At 37.7% G+C, this 22616-nt stretch overlaps 1 protein-coding gene across 3 annotated transcripts in view; it reads left to right on the top strand.

Annotated features, from left to right (window-relative positions):
* Positions 1-18440, top strand: part of IL15 (interleukin 15) — a 79163-nt gene extending 60723 nt beyond the window's left edge. For all 3 annotated transcript variants that reach the window (XM_060654108.3, XM_060654110.3, XM_060654112.3), the window contains exons 2-7: positions 4001-4099; positions 5049-5146; positions 7012-7096; positions 12360-12404; positions 14369-14506; positions 17443-18440. In XM_060654108.3, the coding sequence (XP_060510091.1) occupies positions 4088-4099; positions 5049-5146; positions 7012-7096; positions 12360-12404; positions 14369-14506; positions 17443-17550 (486 nt within the window). In that variant the 5' untranslated portion in view covers positions 4001-4087 and the 3' untranslated portion in view covers positions 17551-18440. The remainder of the gene's footprint in view (positions 1-4000; positions 4100-5048; positions 5147-7011; positions 7097-12359; positions 12405-14368; positions 14507-17442) is intronic.
* The last annotated feature ends 4176 nt before the right edge of the window (positions 18441-22616 follow it).

The following is a 22616-nucleotide window of genomic DNA, read 5'->3' on the forward strand; positions in this document are numbered from 1 at the left end:
ACTATGCTCTGCCTTGCTTGCTCCCTCAGCCTCTTTTCTGATCCTCAGACTCACAGACATGCAGGTGCCAATGTGCCTTTGATCTAGCTCTTCCGGGTGCCTCAAATGCTCTTTACTTGGGTGTATTAGGGCACATTCCCTTCCTGCCTTTACATCTCTGATGTGATTTTCTTCTCGCTGAACTCTATCCTGATCACCTATTCAAAATCGCGACCACATCCTTCTTGCCTTACTTTGTGTTTTCTTTTCCCTATATCACTTACCTCTTTCTAATCAAATATATAATTAAATAGTTTATGTATGTTACAAATGGTCTCTTTCCCCCTAAAACCAAGGTTCTCTGTCCTCTGCATTGATTGATGTATCCCAAGGTCATAGAGAAATGTCTAGCACATAGTAAGTACTCAGTAAATATTTACTAAATGCATAAGGGGCAGCAATGCTGTCTTCCATTCTCTATATTCTCCAGAAGCACGCAACGTTGGTTTGCCCTCACTTTTAGTTTTTTTTTTTTTTGAGTGAACAGATTAATGTGTTTACCAAATTAACCAATACTTATAACTCTTCTTTTGTGCTAAGCCTTTTTAAATTTACTTTAAATGTGTGACAAGGCGAGTAAATAATGAAACAGAATAAAACAAGGCCAAACGGCAGTGCATTAGGTTATATTTCCTCACCGGGAAGGACTACAATATTGGTATGGAATGCAAGATGTGCACAATTATTTTCCACAAGTCACTCCGGAATTAGAGCTCTTAGAGCTGCCCAGCTGTGTTGATTTGTCAACTCTTCCCAATGTCTTACCCCTGGGCAGTGACATCCTGCTAGCTTTGCAGTGCCACCATAAGGTCAACAGCCACCCTGCAGTGACACCCAATCACAAGATCGCAAAAAATTTCCTGCTCAAACTTGGTGAGCAACTTGGGTGTAGGGCTGGGATTTAGTCTTTCTTTATTTCCTGGAGTCGTGCACCCAGTTGAGTGAAGGGCAAACCAAAGACGCTGATTGTGAGGACATTTCGTGACCATATGCCATTAGTACGCCAGGATTAAACACTGCTTTCCCAGTTCTCCAAAAATATGACATAAAGGGAAGTATCCCTTTTATTTATTTCATACCTAGATTTGCCTTCTCAGAAAGTAATTAACCTGGTTTCAGCCACTTCTAGCGAGTGTTTTGTGAGAATCACATGGAATAATGGATGTGGAAGAACTTGAATTCTGTTTCACACAAGAAATTTGAAAGACCTATTTTTAAACTGTTAGAGAGCAGGGCTTTTTATTATATATATATATATATATATATATATATATATATATATATATATGTATGTATATTCACATATATATTTTTATTATTCACATATGTATATATTTTTTAATGTCTGTTGATTTTGAGACAGAGAGAGAGAGCAGGGAAGGGGCAGAGAGAGAGGAGAGAGAGAAAATTCCAAGCAGGCTCTGCGCTGCCAGAGCAGAGCTGGATGTGGAGCTTGAACCCACAAACCACCAAGATCATGACTTGAGCCAAAACCAAGAGTCAGATGCTCAGCCATCTGAGCCACCCAGGTGCCCCAGCTACTTCCTATATTAAGGGGCTTACACTTCTCAGTTTGTTGCATCCCTCCTCCTTCTGCCCAACTTGGATTGTGAGGTAGATTTTCATGGCCACATGCATGACATTTACCTGAAGCAAGTCATTTAACCTCTCAGAACCTCAATTTCGTCACTGTGAAATAAGAGTAATGTCTTTCGCTATAAGATATTGCCAGGATTGAATGTAGTACTGTATAGGAAATAATGTTATAAACCGAAAGCACTAGGTAAGCAATACATATTATAATATTACCGTCATTAATATTAATTATATTAATAGTTAACATTGAGTCCTGGCTAAAGAGAAAGGAATAGGGTATTCTACATTTTCAGTTTTTAAGATCCACACTGATTTTTGACCCACACACGTGCGTGCTTACACTCACACATATTTTAGTAAAATTACTGGTCCACAGCACTAGTAGGTGGCAGGTTGAATGCTTCCAAAGCTGCTTTGAAAGCCAGATATTTTGCTCTTAGCCTAGGAAACCACATCAGTTCTTTTGTTGGTGGCAAAGCTGTAAAAGTTTCCTTTTCTCCTCCATTGGTCTCTATTAACATTATTTTGCTTGAAGCTTTTGATGTGGTTTTCTGCTGCATTCCACCATGCTTGGTAGGAGCATTCTGAGCACAGCACTTAGTCTCCTTGACCTATGCCAGCTGGAGGTGGTTGGGCGGGGCAGTGCAAGTCCACTGCCACACTGGTAAGGGTCAGACACCCTGCACGTGGGGAGATGCGCTGCCGCAAAAGCCCAGAAGTGAAATCCTCATTGCTTACTGCAGTAGTTTCCCAAGGCCTTATTAACACCTCCATCACCCTCAGTACCGCTCAGTCCCAGGTCAATAGATACTGTTATTTGACCAATGCGAAGTTTGGGATACCATAACTCAAAAAGATGGAAGGAATTTAAGAGGCTTTGGACAATTACGAGATAACTGTGAAGTTTTGTAAAAACTTGAAGCATTGAGATAATACAGGCAAAGAGAATGATTATTGGTTGAGAGGAATAAGGAGAGTTTGCTTTAATTAAAATCGTACATATGATTCAGGTCATATGACTGAATTTAATATGTTTTTGAAAAAGAGGCATTCCTGTTGAAGGTACTCTCATAGTGTCTTGTTTAACATGTAGATAAATACTAGTTTTTCTTTTAAAGATTTTATATCAGGGGTGCCTGGGTGGCTCAGTCGGTTGAGCGTCCGACTTCGGCTCAGGTCATGATCTCACGGTTCATGAGTTCAAGCCCCTTGTCAGGCTCACTGCTGTCAGCACAGAGCCCAGAGCCTGCTTTGGATCCTCTGTCTCCCTCTTTCTCTCTGCTTCACCCCCACTCATGCATGTGCGTGTGCACTCTCTCTGTCAAAAATAAATAAAACATTAAAAAAATAAAGATTTATACATCATATATCATAAAAGTCATGTGAAAAATAAAATAATTTAATTAACTGAGTTTACAAAACTTAATTGCAATGAATATTTATGTCAGGGGCAAAGCAGATTTTGATTTTTGTGGAGAGGTCAACAAATACATACTATTTTTAAAGGATGGCAAAAATAATTGTTTATATTTTATATGTCTTAGTTTTAATCTTTACTTTAATAAAATGGAGTTGAATATGGGACTGTGTAAACCTCACATTCTTCATTGCCTTGAATTAGAAAAAATAGAATTTGTTACTTATGAAATTCTCAAATAACATTTCAATTAACAGTGATTTATTTCAAAGACTGAAAACAGCTGTTCAATGTCTGTAGAAGTAGATACTTCTGTTGTAAATTAAATTAACAGTCAGTGGTTTATATGAAGCCAGGTATTTGGTGACTTCTACTGGTTACTAAGTAAATATGCAACTTTGGAATTTGCCAATTCAAGAACATACTATAGTGGAAAGTGTTTGGGCTTTGTCTTCAGACAGACCTGGTCTCAAATCCTGGTGGTCTTGGACTTGCTCTGGGGCCTGGGCAGTTTACCCAAATGCTGGTAACCCCACCCCGTAGGATTGTTGTGAGGATTAAAGGTGATGTGTATAGAGGCGCCTGGGTAGCTCAGTGGGGTAAAGGTCCGACTCTTGGTTTCAGCTCAGGTCATGGTCTCACAGTTTGTGAGTTCAAGCCCCACATCGGGCTCTGTGCTGACAGTGCAGAGCCTGCTTGGGATTCTCTGTCTCTCTCTCTCTCTCTCTCTCTCTGTGCCCCACGCTGCTCACTCTTTCTGTCCCTTTCTCAAAAATAAATAAACTTAAAAAATAATTTAAAAGTGATGTATGTATTAAGTGACTGATGAGTGCCCATGAAAAAGTAAGTGCTCAGTGAATATTAATTCTCTTCCTTCCTTTTCCTCACTAGTCCTTTTCCTCACTAGTCCACCGTGTTTTTAATTCCTTACCCTCGATTGTATTGTAGGAAGTATTCTGGATGGATGGCTGCTGGAATCCCACTGTCATAGCCAGTTCTTCTTCAACACTTAAGGATTTACTCTGGCATTGAGTAATGAGAATTTCGGTAAGGAAAATTAGTAGAGATAGTATATGGACTTTTCAAAAGGATCACTTGAATCTCAGATACTTCATGATAAGTTATATGACAATTCTCCAAAGATCTTGTTGTGTCCCAGGGGTCTATTCATGTGTGGACTATTCTTATTTTGAAAGTAAGTGGAATAGGTATTTGAACTCTACTAGCACCCTGATGGGCTCTTCATGCCATTGTAAATGTATCATTTCACTTTTCTCACCCTGTTTTGTTCTTCGAATTTTCATCTACTCAATGAATGGTGTAGTCTTTGATGGCAAGGTCTAGGTATTATTCATCCTTTCAGTGTAGACTAAATGAAACAGATTCTTAGTGGTTCAAGGGCTCTCTGAAACTGTAAAGGCTTTGACAGTGTGAAAGAGGCAGGCAAACATATCAAAACTCTGAGAAGTTCTAAGATGAATATTTCCCTAAATCACCAAGAAAAATTATTATGTATCACTTGTTAGGATGGCACAGAGTATCTTTAGTTGGGTCTGTAACTGTTTTCAATGACATCCAAAGAAAAAAAAAAATGAACATGCCATAGAGAATTAAGAACAAACAAACAAAAAATATATGTTGAATTATTAAAAAGGAAAAAAAAAATATGAGGAGAATAAGGATAATAGAAACAAAGTAAGTAGTGATATTAGTATATACACAGATTAGTAATATGGGAATTTTCTTAAAATTATCGTCATTGAAATGCATCTGGAAAAATATATAGTAAGTAATTTTGCACATAAGAGACAGAGATGGCAGGAGGGAGAAAGGAAGAAAGATAAGTTCTAGCTTCATTAATTCTAATAGCATTAATTCTGAAGTTTTGATCAATTTACCTCCTGGAACCTACAACATAATAAAATATCATTTTAAATGTATATCATTTTTTAACTAAACATGTTTTAACTGCTTTGCATATGATTCTGTTTTTCAGAAACCATATTTGAGAAGTACTTCCATCCAGTGCTACTTGTGTTTACTTCTGAACAGCCATTTTTTAACTGAAGCTTGCATTCCTGTCTTCATTTTGAGGTAATTGTATCTTTCAGCCTAAATATCATCATGTTAATGGCCATGATCATTGTTACTCAGCATATTCTCTATTAAATTGGTTTATGTCCAGTTTGCTTAAATCCTTAGGCTCTAAGTATTTGGGAACAATAGAGGGCAGATTATGAACACTCAGAGGAAGTTTGGTTAACACCCACTTGAACATTTCTACATTCTGCTAATATCCCAGCTAAGTGTTATACCCTTCCAATAAACTGGATCTCTTAACATTTACCTAAACTTGGAAGTACATTCCTCATTCACATCTTACATGATTTTCACAACATAAAAAATAGATACTGAGGGCTTGTTCGTGTTACTCTGTTATCTATCCCTGGCACTGAAGTCTCCTGTCCTTTGAACCTTATCCTCCCTCAATTGGAAACATTTCTTTATTTAGGCCTTTTGCTTTTCCTCTTCATAAACATTCAGACATTTCTGTGCTTTATTAACTTTCTTCTTCTTTCTTAGATGTAGCTAACACTCTGTACACAGTTGGCCCAAAGTACCCAACCTGTAGTTATGTAGTATGACTCCCAGCTCACTTTCCCTTACTGATGCCCTCCTGGTGTGGGGAGCTGTGGATGTGTGTAGTGCATCTCTGCTCACAGGAAAAATTAGTATTGGCTATCTTGCTTCTGTACAAGATCCATCAGGGAGCAGCTATTGGTTCCTGAAGTTTGAAGAATCATTCCACAGTCACTTGGTCAGTGTATGATGAGTCTTTTGTCCTGATGTTAAATTTCAGTGTTACCAAAATGAGTAAGTATATGATCATTCAAGACTGGATTTGGCTCAAGTCTGTAATATTTATGAAGAAAGCTAGGGCAAGCATAGTCGTAGCCTGAGCAATGTGCAAGGTGCATGTTGAATCTATAGTAAAGAATATTTACTATCAGAGTCATTCCATGAAAGTGATTATTGCTTATTTTAAGAATCACACCTGGGGCACCTGGGTGGCTCAGTCCATTAAACGTCTGACTTGGGCTTAGGTCATGATCTGGTGGTTTGTGAGTTTAAGCCCAGTGTCAGGCTCTGTGCTGATAGTTCAGAGCCTGGAGCCTGCTTCAGATTCTGTGTCTCTCTCTTTCTCTGCCCCTCCCTACACTCGTGCCCTGTGTCTCTCTCTCTCAGTAATAAATAAACATTAAAAAATATATAGGGGCGCCTGTGTGGCTCAGTCAGTTAAGCGTCCAACTTCGGCTCAGGTCATGATCTCATGGTCTGTGATTTCGAGCCCCGCATCGGGCTCTGTGCTGACAGCTCACAGCCTGGAGCCTGTTTCAGATTCTGTGTCTCCCTCTCTCTCTGACCCTCCCCTGTTCATGCTCTGTCTCTCTGCCTCAAAAATAAATAAATGTTAAAAAAAAATTAAAAAAAATATATATATATGTGTGTGTGTGTATATATATATATATATATATATATATATATATATATATAAAGAATTGCACCAATTTAATAGACTTAAAAGTCTGATGGATCTGCTACTTAAAGAATATCAGCAGTTTTATTCAAAAACATTTACTGAGCACTACCACACATTACGTGCTGTGTGTTTTCCATTGTGATAAATCGCACCAGGTTATTTATAGTTATCCTCCCAAATTAGGTTTTTCTCTAATCCCAGTTGGTCAGCCCTTAAATTAGTCTAAAGTGTCAAGGGGTTGTACTGTATATTCTGCGTTTATATTCATCTACAAAGCTGTTGAATGCACAAAGGCAAGGATAACACTTATCTTTTCGCTGATCGGAATAAGAAAATCTTGATTGCTCTTTTGCCTATGTATTCATCAAGCCAGTATTATGCTTATTCAAAATGTTTTGCTCTTTGGTTTTGCTTTCAGCTGTATCAGTGCAGGTCTTCCCAAAACAGAGGCAAACTGGCAGGATGTAATAAGTGATTTGAAAATAATTGACAAGCTTATTCAAGTGAGTACTCATTTTTCCATAAGCTATCTGGTATGATTGCTGTGGAGTATGCCTCTCCCTGTGTTTCGCTGTCAGTCTTAATGAAATCTCACTTGAAGCAATATTTTTGTAGAAATTCATGAGCCTGGTAAAACCTTCAATGCTTTTACTTAACAATTTTCGGATCGTAATTATCTTTAAAACTCAATTTATAAGTGGCCCAGTATGAAGAGCTCTCTATCACCACAGGCCAGAGACTCCCTTCTCCTACCAAAGAAACCTGGCAGCCTGGAGGCACTTGCAGGGGGCATGGCCTGTCCCAGGGAAGAGCTCTCTGTCCTGTGGCCAGAGAACCCCGTCTCTCATCTAGAGACACCAGCTGGCCTGGCAGAACTAGCAGGGGGAAGAAAACAGGAGTCCCACTGACAATTGGCCAAGAGAATTGTCCTCCACCCCTTGGGTGATACAGCAGGGGCCAGTGGGCATCCCAGGGGCATCTGGTGAACTGAGCATTTCAAGTTAGCACCACAAAGATTCTGAAAACTAAATTGTCATGGGAACCACAGCAAATATATGTAAATCAGAGCCTCAACCCAAACAGGGTGGCTGTATGCTAAAATAGAAGGTTTAGATGGAACCAGGGTCTCCTAACATAAAGCTAAAATATCAGAATACAGCTGAAAATCACTCATTGTACCAAGAAGCAGGAAAAACACAACTGGAATGAGAAAAGTCTCTGAAATAGACTTTGAAATGGAGGTGTTTTAGATGTTAGAATTATTTGACAAGGATTTTAAAGCAGCCATCATAAAAATGTACCAAGCAATTACACATACCTTTGAAAACAACTGGATAAAATGAAGTCTTAGCAAAGAAATACAATATGTAAAAGGAACCAAATAAAAATGACAGAACTGAAAAATACAATAACTGAAATACAAAACAAACTGGAGAGACTCATGAGCAGGATGACTGTGACAGAGGAAAGGCAGTGAACTTGAAGATAGAGTAATAGAAAACAGACTGGGGGGAAAAAAGCCTCAGGGATCTTTGGGATAATAAAAGGTTCAACATTCCTAGCATTAGCATCTCAAAAGGGAGGAGAAACAGAATACAGTAAAGGAGGGAGATTGGCCAAATTGATAACAAAACACCAACCACATTTTGCCATTTTGCTGTCTACAATTGGAAATTAAACAATAATACTTCAAACCCAGTGGCATAAATAGGTTGAAATTGAAAAGAGAAAAAAATATACCATATTATAATGGTTTGAATAGTGCCCCCCTGCCCCCATAAAAAAGTTATGTCTACTGGGAAACTCAGAATGTGAACTTATTTTGAAATAGGGTCTTTGCAAATATAATTAGTTAAGATGAAGTCATACTGGGGTGGGTTGGGCCTTAACTCCAATGTCTAGCTCTCCTTACAAGAAGAGGTCAGAACATAGAGAGACTCACAGGGAAGAAGGCCATGTGAAATTGGAGGCGGCTACAAGCCAAAGAAGGCCAGAATGATGCAGCTATAAGCCACAAGAGGCCCAAGATTGCCAGGAGGCACTAGAGACTTGGGAGAGGTAAACAAGGATTGTTCTAGAACCTTTGGAGACAGCATGGCCCTACTGACATCTTGATTTTGGACCTTTAGCTTCCAAAGCTGTAAGAGAATAAATTATTTTTGTTTTAAGCCCTCATTTTGATACTTAATTACAATAGCTTTAGGAAGCTGATGCACATGCACACAGTAATTTTTAAAAATCAGAAGTAGTTATATTAATATCAGATAAAGTAGACTTCACGGCAACTAATATTACTAGAATCAAGAGGTACATTTCAAAATGGTAAGAGATCAATCCACCAGGAAAATGTGATCTTAAATGTGTACACACCCAATGACAGAGCCTGACAAGGCAAGAAGCAAAAACGAATCAAACTGAAAGGAGAAAAGGCACATTCACAATTATAGTGGAGGACTTTACTGCTTCCTAAGTAACAAATGAATCACTGGACAGAGAATCAAAAAGGATATAGAAGAACTCGACAACACAGTCAGCCAACAATAGATGAAACCTTTCACCCACCAACAGGGAATTCGTATTTTTTTCAGGCATGATTCACCAAGACTAAACATATCATGGGCCATAAAACAAACTTTAACAAATTCATCAGAATTGCAATCATGCAGAGTATGTTCTCTGACCACAGTGGAATAAAGTAGAAGTCGATTATATAAATATAGCAGGAAAGTCTCCAAACGCTTGAAAATTAAATAATAATAATTCTAAGTATTCCATAGGTCAAAGATTAAGTCTCAAAGTTTATAAAAAAAAGTACATAGAACTGAATGAAAATGAAAATACAACATATCAAGATCTGTAGGATTCAGGTAAAGCATTACTGAGAAGGAAATTTGTAAAGCTAAGTGATTATATTAGGAAAAAGGAAAGATCTTGTATCAACTAGCCAAGTTCCCACCTCAAAAAACTGGAGAGAGAAGAGCAAAATAAACCTAACACAAGCAGAAGGAAAGAAAAAGTAAATATAAGGGCAGAAAATAATGAAATTGAAATCAGGAAAACAATAGAGAAACTTAATGAAACATGATGCTCATTACTAGGGGAAAAAAAATCAGTAAAATTGATAAACTTCCAGCAGGACTGACAAAGATTAAAAGAGAGATGATATAGACCATTAATGTCAGGACTGAAATTAGAGACTATCACTACAGAATCTGCAGACATTAAAAGGATAATAAAGAAAAACTATAAACAACTTTATTCTCTAAATTTGACAATTTGGAAGAAATGGACCAATTCCTCAAAAACACAAACTACCAAAATTTAACAAAGATGAAATAAACAATCCCCAAACTACTATAACTATTAAAGACACTGAATTCGCCAAAAAGAACTCCCCCAAACGAATCCCTATGCCCAGCTGGTTTCACTGGAGTGTTCTACCAAACACTTAAAGAAGAATTAACACCAATTTTACAATAACTTCCAAAAATAGAAGAACATCTTCTAACTCATTAGGAGGCAAGTATTACCCAGATGCTAAAACCAGACAAAGGCAGTACCAAAAGAGAAAGCAGAAAATACTTCTAATGACTTAGATGCAAAATTCTCAATAAAATATTAGCAAATAAAATCCACCAGTGTATTAAAAAAAATTACACACCATGACCAAAGGGATTGTTTCCAAATATGCAAGACCTGCTTAATATTGGAAAATCAGTCAATGTAATCCACCTTATCAACAGGCTAAAGTAGACTATCCTATGATCAGATCAATTGATGGAGATATAGCATTTTAAAATATACCTGTTCCTAGTAAAATTTCTCAGCAAACCAGAAATAGAGAAGTAACTTTTTCAACTTGATACCAAGCATGTACAAAAAACTTAGAGCTAACATCATACATAATGGGTAAAGACTGAATGTTTTTCTGCTGAGATTAGAAACAAGGCAAATATGTCACCTCTCACTACTCTTATTCAAAACAGTGTTGGAACTTTAGCTAAATTGGCAAGGCAAGAACAAGAACTAAACATGGGCAGATTAGAAAGGAAGAAATTATAAATCACCCCAAGACTTTTTTCTGGAAGAAAGTACCAATAAATTGCTGCATATTATTTAGAGGTTGCAGATTAAAACGACAATGACATATCACTATACACTTGTAAGAATATTTAAATTAAAAGTAATAATGCTAAATGCTGGCAAGGATGTGGAGAAATTGGATCACACATATGTCTGACGAGAATAAAATTTTATAGCTACTCTAAAATAGTTTGGGTGTTTTTTATAAAACAAATTTGCCACCAATATAAAACACATTTGCCACGTGATCCAACAGTTGCACTCTCGAACATTTATATCAGAGAAATGAAAACTTACCTCCACAGGAAAACAGGCACATGTACGTTCATAGACCTTTATTTATAATAGCTAAAAACTGAAAACAGCCCAAATGCCCTTGAACAGGTAAATAAACTGTGGTACATTAATCATGGAATAATACTGAGCAAATAAAAGGAAAAAATTACTGATAAAACAAGTTGGATGGCTCTCCAAAGTATTATGCTGTGTGAAAAAAAGCCAGTCTGAATAAGCTAACAGAGGTACATCCATACAATAGAATATTATTCAGCAATAAAAAGAAATGAGCTTCTAGACATGAAAAGACATGGAGAAACCTTAAAAACATATCACTGAGTGAAAAAAGCCAATCTAAAAAGGCTACATGTGGTTCCAACTCTATGACATTTTGCAAGAATGTATACAGAATGTATCCATTTGATAAGAATGTCCAATGGATAAGAATATCCAATGGATGCACAATGTATCCAATGGATAAGAATGTCCTTTGGATACAGTAAAAACATCAGTGGTTTCCAGGTGTTAGAGGAAAGGGAGAGATGAATAGATGGAGCACAGGTGATTTTTATAATAAAACTATTTTGTGTGATACTGTAATGGTGGATACATGTCATTATATATTGGTTAAAATTCATAGAATATACAACACTGAGAGTGAATCCCAATGTAATCTATGAACTTTTGTTACAGATGTATCAGTATTGGCTCATCAATTGTAATAGATGTACCACGCTAATGCAAGATACTAATAATAGAAGAAACTGTGCAGGGGGACAAGGAAGTTTGGGAAGTTTCTGTACTTTCTTCTCATGTTCCAGAAACCTACAACTGCTCAAAGAATAGTCTATTAAGTTTTTCAAAAAGCCAGTCTCAAAGGTTCTGTACTATATGATTCCACTAATATAACATTCTTGAAGTGATATAGGAATGGAGATGAGAGAGTGGGTGCCAGGGATTAGAAAGTGGGGGGTGGAATGTGTAGGGAGAAAGGTGGTTTGGGCTATGGAAGTGTGGGAGGAGGATTTTAATGGTGATGGAACTGTTCTGTGCCTTGACTGTGGAGGTGGTTACATGAATTTACACATCTGGTAAAACTGAGTAGAACTACATAGCCACATCAGTGCACATGGAACTGGTGAAATCTCAACAAGGTGGGTGGATCGGATGAGTGTCAGTTTCCTGGTTATGGTATTGTACTATGGCATTCGGGATATTCCCACTGAAGAATGGTGAAGGGTTTGTGGGATCTCTCTACATTTTCTCTTATAATTGCATATGAAACTGAAATCATCTCAAAATTTAAAAAAATGTAATTTAAAAAGTTTAAAATGTTCAGTAAGTTGTTTTCACTATATCTAAAGGAGGTCATAATTTTTCATATTATCTAATTTTGTTTCCTTTCAGTCCTTACATATCGATGCCACTTTATATACTGAAAGTGATGTTCATGTGAGTAGAGTTTTTTTTTTTGAAAATTGTTATATTTTCCAGTTTTCAAAAGTTGAAGAAGTATATTTTCATAAACTTACTGAAGAATGTATAGTTTTTAAGTCTAACTTTTGTTGTGTTCTGACAACATGCGATCAATGCATTTTGTAAGTAATTGTTGAGGTTGTGGGACTTGGGGACAAAGAGCTTACATAGATGCTATTTTCATAATGGTACCAAATCAAAATATAAAACAGCCTTTTCCATCAATGTCAAACAAAACATATTACATATTTTATGATGCAATTAGATCATGATGCAATTAAGTGCAAAAATCAGGTTAATGGATTCAATTTAAAGCTGTCCGCCATAGCCCTTGTTTCCAGTCCTGGAGTGTATTTCCACGCTTAATTATATTTTCTACAAATTGCTTAAATGCACTCATGTTCCACATTTTGCATGAATCTCTACAATTGTCAGAAAAGAATTCTGGCCAGTTACTCTCGATGTGAGAAAATAAATAAACACAGCTCATAAAACCTATCAGAATTAAAAAATGATCTTGAACTTGTTTCATTAATACACTGACATTGCCTAAGGCATGTATAATTTTAGCGATGTTGCTGTTCTTTCCCTCTGAGTTGGCTACTAAAAAACAAGAAACAAATCCCCAACTTCTTCACCACACGGAAAACAAACTCTATGTTGTGTGCGAGGAGAACAGTGAGTCCACTCTCTGTGATTGCTCAATTAGAACTTCTCTGAAATCGAAGAATTTGCACCTGCGAAGGCTTTTTCAGCTTTGGGAAGAGGGCTTCACCACAAGCTAGAAAAACCAGATATTCATCAACCCCTTGGATAGTGGTGCTACACATAGACATTGTCTTCCTCCTTAGGCTTTAGTATGTTTTCCATTTTTCTTTCAAAGTAGAGAGCAGGCAGGTAACCACCCAAACTCAGCAACCTGAGATTGCTTTTTTTGCAAGAAGATAACCTTGTAGCTCATGGCTTATAGAAAGAAGCTGTGGTTGAAATTTAGATGTAAACTCTGATTCAGCCACTTCCTAGGTGCATTGCCTAAGAAGTCACTAAACATTTATGAGCCTCAGTTTTATTTATTATTTTATCTATCTACCTACTTACCTACCTACCTACCTACGTATCTGTCTGTGGGGATGGTATTTACCCTTGCAATCCTGAGCAGCTGCTGTGGGAGATAAGGAATATGGCCAATGCCAGGAATGTGGGTGTGTTCCCTCCTCCCTTCATCCATTCTGTAAGCATTCTGGAAGTGCCTGTAGGATCCCAGGCATTGTACAAGGCAGTGAGAACCTAAAGTCAGACAACCCATGGTCACATCCCCAGATGATCATTAATGCTTCTTTTCTTTTAAGTTGGGGATTTTGTTAAAGTCACTATTGTGGGAAACATATTTTTGTGGTATCTGAAAGGTACCTTTCTGATGTGGCCAGCCCATGAATGGGCAGTACTCCTACCCTGATTTTTCTAATAAATTTCTTGGGATTTCTTCTGCCCCTGGAGCTCTGGGACTTATGGAACTAGCATGACCAGCAGCTGTCACTGTTTCAGATATTAACAGTACAGTCTGATTCTAAAAATTCTTTTAGCAGACTATCTATACTAATGTTTTGAGAGTCTCAGGCTGGTATTACTACCCTTTTACAAGGAGGAAATGCTCTCATTGAGAAAAAGTGGCCTGTTATTTCCATGTTTTCTAGCTTTGTGTTCTTTCTTCTGTATGCTATTGCCATCTTTTTAGATTGTTTTATTGTCTGTTTTGGTTTTGATTTAAAAACAAAACAAAGCAAAAAATTGCCTCCTGTGTAAAACTTCTTAGGGGTTTTGTGTTTCTTTATAAAATATTTGGATTAACTTTTTAAAAAAATCAAAATTGCATCTATGTAAAAGTGCATAATGGAAAGATACTTTTTTTTCAAAGTGATTCTTTGTAACTCTTTTTTTAGCCCAATTGCAAAGTAACAGCGATGAAGTGCTTTCTCCTGGAGTTACATGTTATTTCGCTTGAGTCCAAAAACGAGACCATTCATCAAACAGTAGAAAACATTATTATCCTAGCAAACAGCGGTTTATCTTCTAACAGGGTGAGTTACCCAATAGTCATACAGAGCTATAACGGATGTTTATGTCTTGGTTGGGAGAAGTCATTAGCTGGATGTAATGAACAAGCAGATTGTCCGAAGAGGCACTTGGGAGAGGGAGTTAATGCCAGCGGAGTGACCTTCAGAACTGGCACCATCAATAGTGTGTCCAAAATCCTAAAGTGGTCTATCAGTGTATTCATTCAACAAACATTTACTGCGTGATTCCAGGCCCTTTTGTGCTAGAGTGACAGTGATGAACCAGTGAGGTCGTTGGCCCCAAGGTGTTTATCACCAGGTGCAGTGGATAGACATCGTTCTAATTACATAGTTAAGTGTTTAGCATCAATAATAGCAATCCACATTTATTCAGTAATTACTCTATGCCAGACACTGTTCTTTGAGGCTTAAATGGTGATTCATTACATCCTCACAATAAATCTGTGAGTTACCCTTGTTTCTGTTTTTTTTTAAGTTTATTTATTTATTTTGAGAGAGAGAGAATGCACGAGGGGAAGGGGGAGAAAGAGGGAGAGACAGAATCCCAAGCAGGCTCCACACTGCCAGCACAGAGCCCGATGTGGGGCTCAAACTCATGAACTGTGAGATCACGACCTGAGCCGAGATCAAGAGTCAGACTCTTAACCAAATGAGCTGCCCAGGTGCCCCTCCTTGTTTCTGTTTTAAGGTTGAAGAAATCGGAGCACCAAGGGCTTGAATCACTTTCTCCAGTCCACACAGCTGGTAAAAGGGGAGCCAGATTCATACCCAAGCGGCTTCGCTTCAGGGGAGGTCTTCTTCTTATCCACTGGAAGGACAAATGCCACAAGAGGATAATAATAAAAATATTAAAAATTCAAGTAGAATTTGGGCCTTGCCATGCACCACGAGAAGTATGGTTCTAGGAGAGAAAATGCAAAGGACTCCCACAGCAGGCCTGAGGGTGAGCTGGGCAAAGGCCCTGAAGTAAAAGAATGATGGTTTTCATGGCAAAACACTAGTGGCCAAAGCAGAGTGGATAGAAGGAAGTTTTACAAACAAAGAAGGCATAACAATAATTCATGAATTTAACATATACTTTTGGGGCCTCGTTGTAGGCCTTTAGGATAACAGAAGTGAAAAAACACACATGGTCTCTGCTCTTAAAGGACATAAGTAAAACGTAAATCATAAATAAAGCAAGCAAAAGGAAATGAGTAATGACTCAGTTATTTATTAAATCAGTGGCCAAAAAGAAGGCAGGTAAGAGGGCCGGGGTTCTATTTTAGAGGTTTACCTGCTAAGCTGACATTTGGAAAGACATGAGGGAATGAGCCTCCTATCTGGGGAAGTATGTTTAACAGGCAGAGGTAACTGAATGTTCCAAGACCCTCTGAGCGAGTAGGGCTGGACACCCTGAACTGCTCTAAAAATGCCAGGTTGCTTTAAGGTCTTTGCTTAAATGTCTCCTTCTCAGTGATGTCACCTCTTCACAGTTGCAATCCACCCCCACACCCTGTCCCCTTCTCTGCACGCCCCACTATCTGACATTTTACTTACTTGTCTGCTTTTCCCTACTAGAATGTCAGTGTCTAAGGGGCAGGTATTTCTGTGTGTCTGTGTATATGTGTGTGTGTTTTAGAGCTGTATCCCAGCTCCCAGAACAATGCCGGGCATATTCTAGACACTTAATATATTTATGAAATGCCTATACTGATGTTTAAAATACTCTTGTGATAGGTTACATCTCTGTTATTGGTAGAATATTCAATGTGCATGTTCACAGTCACCGTCATCATGGCCTGGTATGTGTAACATGTGTAGTAGAAGGAGCTGGCAAGACTGTAGTCAGAAGAGCCGGATGTAGAGCATTTCACTGGTTATGTCAACTGAGATGCATCGTGTAATATCTCTGCCTTGCTATCTGACATGATTATTTTCAAATAGGACAGCGCTACATAGAATATGACAGTCCCTGGCATAGAGTATGTGCTTGATAAATGTTGGTGAATCTGAATTTCAAGTGCTTAATGGACATAAAATCTAATTTTGATTTTTGCTGGTACAGCTTTCCTGGTTTGGATGATCTCTAAGTAGTTTATTTATGATTACTACATTCGGAATATTCTAGTTATCCATGAAACGGTGTTTGAATTACAATTTGTGGTATTCACCTAAATAGTTTAGTTCAACCAGCAATGACTGGGGGAATACTATGTGCTAGGCCTTATGCTAAAGGCTAGGGAAACAAAAATATGTGGCCTTGTGCTCTTAGAAAAGCCTAGAGACTAGTGGTATAAAAATCAAAAAACTCCCTAATATCAATATATGATATGATATGATATGATGTGATATGATTGATATATGAGGGAGAGTTCTGAGAATGTAAAGATGGAACATTTAGCCCAACCTGGGGAACTCCTAGGTTTAGGAATGCCTTCCTAATGGAGATAGGACCTGAGTAATCTCAGCCTGAGTAGTGGTAGCTAAAATAGCAAGTGTGGAATATGCAGAGAGAAGAACAAAGGCAGTGAGGCATCTAATAGCATGATGTGTATGTGGGGGTAAAGGCATGAGCTCATTGTACTTAGGGTATGTCATTGGAGGTGGTGGGGACAGGTGAAAGAAACAGGTGAGGAACCCCTCAAGGAGGGCCTGTGTCCCATGCAAGGGAGGCATGGTCTTTATGGGGTAGATGATCAGAAACTACTGAAGGGCTCTAAGCAGGAAGTCCATGGTCTGATAGACATGGCTTATTTCTCCAATGTCCTTAACCCATTATAGGAAAAATAAGCCTAAACCAGATCTCCCAGTTTTTTCCAGTGGTTTTTCCAAATATGACATTAATGTGCCAAAGTTTTTATGTCTCAAGACCTCACTGTATGGTTCAAATGATGTGATATTCCCAGGAAAGGGATATAGTAGTCTTTGCAATCTAATCCTTTCTTCTTATTCACTAGAATATAACTGAAACAGGATGCAAAGAATGTGAGGAACTGGAGGAAAAGAACATTAAAGAATTTCTGCAGAGTTTTGTACATATTGTACAAATGTTTATCAACTCTTGATTGTGATTGATCCCCTTCAGCATTTCTACTGTTAGCAACCATCTTCCTGCGGCTTAGAGGCTGTGAAACTCCTCATTTCTTGCATGCTGCCCCGATTTTTTTAACAAGAGGACAATCTGGAATCTTGGATCACACGAACTCTTAGAAATGAAGGCAGAAAAATGTCATTGAGCAACATGGTGTCTATGAACTGTCTTCGTACTTATTTCGTTCATTTATTCTTAATTTATTATTGAAATTGTACATATTTGTAGCATAATATAAAGTATTGAATAAAATTGTGTATATACTTTATCCTTCGAAATTGCATTGATGTTTACCTCCTGTAAGAAAATAGGGGACATTCGTTCAAGGGCAATAGTCAAATTGCACAAGCTGTGGGGCTGAGCACCCCTGGGGCAGGGAAACCGTATGTTCCAGCCAGCATAGGACCACTGACCACCAGCCTTCACTTCTCCATTAGGTGTAGCACAAGGAGGAAGAATTAACTACCAATGAGAAAGGAAGAAATAAGTGTGAAACCGGTGTTTTACTCTGTAATTGATATATAAAGCACCTGTTATAAAAGACAAAAAGTGCATGTGCCTGGCAGGTAATATGCGTCAGTAAATCTTCAGTGGGAGTGACAATAATAAAGCTCCACTGAGGTAGATAGGTAGAATCGTGTATAGGAAACTAATGGTTGTAATGATGTTTGTATTCCATGCTTTCCCAAGTGCAGGTATTTTATTTTCACTTTTTTTTTTTTTTTGCCATGCATGTATAATAAAAAATTTGCTGGTTCATTAGAGCCAGCATTATCTGACATAAAGTAATTGTTTATATATTTTTGCAGTATACTGTCTGAAATTTGCAAGGTCTTTTTTAATAAAACTATGACTAAAATGAAATATTTTTGTCTTATCACCATTTCTTTCACCTAGTTCACTTATGGTGTTTTTGTTTGTTTTTCATTTTTTTTCTTTTGTTTTGTTTTTCCTCAAGTTAGTTAGCTTATGGTATAGTCTTGGCTTCAGGAATAGAACCCAGTGATTTATCTTTTATATATGACACCCAGTGCTCATCCCAACAAGTACCTTCCTTAATGCCCATCACCCCTTTAACCCACTCCCCCACCCCCTATCAACCCTCATTTTGTTCTCTGTATTTAAGAGTCTCTTATCGTTTGCCTCCTCTGTTTTTATCTTCTTTTTCCTTCCCTTCCCCTATGGTCATCTGTTAAGTTTCTCAAATTCCACATATGAGTGAAATCATATGATCTCTGTCTTTCTCTGACTGACTTATTTCGCTAAGCATAATACCCTCCGGTTCCATTCATATTGTTGTAAATGGCAAGATTTCATTCTTTTTTGTCGCTGAGCAGTATTCCATTGTGAGTATATACCACATCCTCTTAATCCATTCCCCCATTAGTTGATGGACATTTGGGCTCTTTCCATACTTTGACTATTGTCGATAGCACTGCTATAAACATTGGGGTGCATGTGCCCCTTCAAATCAGCATTTTTGTATCCTTTGGATAAATCCCTAGTAGTGCAATTGCTGGGTCATAGGGTAGTTCTATTTTTAATTTTTTGAGGAACCTCCACACTGTTTCCCAGAGTGGCTGCACTCCCACCAACAGTGCAGTAGGGCTCCCCTTTCTCCACATCCTCACCAACATTTGTTGTTTCCTGAGTTGTGAAATTAGCCATTCTGACATGTGTGAGGTGGTATCTCAGTGTGGTTTTGATTTGTATTTCCCTGATGGTGAGCAATGTTGAGCATCTTCTCATGTGTCTGTTTGCCATCTGGATGTCTTCTTTGGAAAAAATGTCTATTCATGTCCTCTGCCCATTTCTTCACTGGATTATTTGTGTTTTGGGAGTTCGGTAAGTTCTTTGTAGATTTTGGATACTAACCCTTTACCTGATATGTCATTTGCAAGTATCTTCTCCCATTCTGTCGGTTGCCTTTTAGTTTTGTTTATTGTTTACTTCACTGTGCGGAAGCTTTTTATCTTGATGAGGTCCCAATAGTTCATTTTTGCTTTTTTTTCTCTTGCCTCCGGAGACATGTCTAGTAAGAAGTTGCTGTGACCAGGTCAGAGAGGTTGCTGCCTGTTTTCTCCTGTCAGATTTTGATGGTTTCCTGTCTCACATTTAGGTGTTTCATCCGTTTTGAGTTTATTTTTGTGTATGGTGTAAGAAAGTGGTCCAGTTCCATTCTTCTGCATGCTGTGGTCTGGTTCTCCCAGCACCATTTGCTAAAGAGACTGTCTTTTTTTCTATTGTATACTCTTCCGTGCTTTGTTGAAGATTAGTTGACCATATATTTGTGGGTCCGTTCTTCACTGAGAGACTCCAGGTTAGGAACTGATCTCCTACAAATTCATTTTCTCTCCATTTCACAATACAAACCAGTTATCTGTCAAAACATTCTTTTATCCCCAGTACCCCACCCATGCTCGTGTATCTCCATTACTCTAGTCAATGTATGCTTAAGCATTTCTTTCAAGATAGTTTTGGAGAAATCTATATCCTATTTGACTTTCAAAGAGTTGTGTGTTGGCTATCAGTTTGTTCCCTGATATCAAATAGTATTTTACAGCCACACTTTAAAGTTTAGGGATTGAGATTGTGGCAAGTTTTTTTGTTTATTTGTTTTAATTTCATCTGAAATGGGTTTTTAAAATCTACAGTTTATTTTTTTTCCTAGCTTTTCTATTGATGGAGAATAGGAAAAGTGCACCATTTTTAACTGCAAGTTGCTATTCCAACCCTTAGACAAAAGTTAGCCTCCTTACAGTGTTTGTTGGGATGGGGAAGGAAAATCATAATGTCATGTCACCAATATTTTATAGTGGCCAATGATCTGTTCTTGTTATATAAGCACACAAGTCCAATTTGGCATTTTCCAGGGGCACCTGGGTGGCTCAGTTGGTTAAGCATCTGACTTTGGCTCAAGTCATGATCTCGTCATTGGTGAGTTTGAGCCCCACGTTGGGCTCTGTGCTGACAGAGCAGAGCCTGGAACCTGCTTCGGATTCTGTGTCTCCCTCTCTCTCTGCCCCACCCCCTGCTCATGCTCTATCTCTGTCTCTCAAAAATTAATAAACATTAATTTTTTTTTAATTTGGCATTTTCCAGCACTCAGAATTCCTCACACATTATTTACTTAGTATGAGTCACTTCAGTTAATCTTAAGGAACTCAAGGCATAGATGTGAAGCTTCTTAAAACATTCTTAGCTAACTTAAGAAAAGAACTAATCATGTAAAACACCCTAAGTGTTTTTTTTTCATGCCTGAATTCTTAACAAAATCAGTTTTTCATTTATGTTTCAGAATTTTGCCTTCTTAAACTGTCCTCTGTAGTAAACCAGCTTAATGTTATTTGTGTAGACTAGAATACAGTGTTTGTGTCTCACCTGCTGTCCTATATGCTGAAAGCATTGGCCTCACACTACATTTAATCAAGCACAAATCCATAGACTTAAAACTCCAAATAGAAAAGGCAAGCCTAATAAAAATTAGGTTTACAGTCCAATATCATTTTTGTGGATTATATCCTTACCTTTTAAAAATTTCAGATGAAGAAAAGATATGAGAGAATATCATTTCTACACTCTCTTGCAATAAGCAAAAATGGGTTAGAAGTCAGAGGACATGGAAATGCAAACTGAACCAATACATAATTTGTGAGCCCAGAGATTTTTAAAACCCAAGCAGAAACCTAGTTTTACATACTCTCATTTTTCACCTCAGAACAGAGAATCGATGGAATTATTTCTTTTGCTGCTGTTACTGTTGTGAGAGAGCCCTATTATGTGTTTTGATGTGTTACTTCTTCTGTCCATCAAATTCAAAGGCTCATAAGGTCAAACCAACATACACAATATGAAAACCAAGTAAGTATGTGGTTGATCCCTTTCCCCACACGCAGAAATACTAGAAAATGCATTTTTGTTCCTCTATCTGTGTTAGATCAGGCTTAGTGTAAGTTCTCTGCATTCATATATGAGTCACAGTTAACATATGCATATCATGTATAAATATTTTGCCCAGAGGAAATCCCATTTCCATAGAGATTTAGTTCATGCTTCTGAATGTATCTGATGATTGAATTTTATCTTCGCTAAGGAATTTATTATGCAAGGCAAACTTTAGCTTCATTGAAAAGTCCCCTAATTGTACAATCCATTGGATGCAACGTAGAAAAAAACACTAATGAATCATTAATAAAGAGTTGTGATTTTGTCCTTGTTAAAAAACAAATGGAGACCAGCCTTGAAAATCCCCTAAGCAGACAAAATCAGTTAAGTCATACAAAGAAACCCTAATTTAGCTTATTTTGCAAGGCTGAACTGACTGGGTCATTTCTTGCTTATGCCTCTGAAAACCATAAACAAAATCTGAACTATTTCTCGAGATGGATATGAGGTAACCATTGACCAATTCCCTATCATTTAAGAAAATTTTAGTATTATAACCAATCACTGTAAAGAATAGTCTGCCTTCTCCCTAAAGGAACTACTTTATCACAATATACCCCTTGAGCTGCCTTCCATGTTTTGGTCTGAGCGCTTCTGGTTTGCAGACTTTTTGGTGTGTGCACAATAAACTTTTACTAATTACTACTTCAGTGATTCGCTGGTTTTATTTCTGTTATTTCTGAACTTTTGACAGTCCTATATTTTAGCTCTTTAATCCTGGATTTGAAAAGAAGTTATCTACAAGAGGAATTGAAGAGGAAATTGTTACATAGAAGCCAAATTGAAAATTGTACATTTAGTTTTTACAAACTGTGTCAACACTTTGAGAACATTATCAGGGACTCCAGTGTCACCCTAAAGGCGATTTGTCTTCATCATCCTCACTATCATGAAAGAATTCACTTCTCTGGCCATATTGTAACTCCATTTATTGAAAACCCACTGTGTGCAAGCATTCTGCCAGGTACTGCGGTTACAACTCTGAAGAAGGCAGCCATAGGTTCAGCTCTCACAGAGTTTACATTCTAGGAGGAGGGTCGTGTTATCAAATTAATCGTGTGCTGATTCAGTTATTGTCGGTTCTATGAAGGGCAC

Source organism: Panthera onca, chromosome B1 (assembly GCF_046562875.1).
Source record: "Panthera onca isolate mPanOnc1 chromosome B1, mPanOnc1 haplotype 2, whole genome shotgun sequence".
Taxonomy (NCBI): Eukaryota; Metazoa; Chordata; class Mammalia; order Carnivora; family Felidae; genus Panthera; species Panthera onca.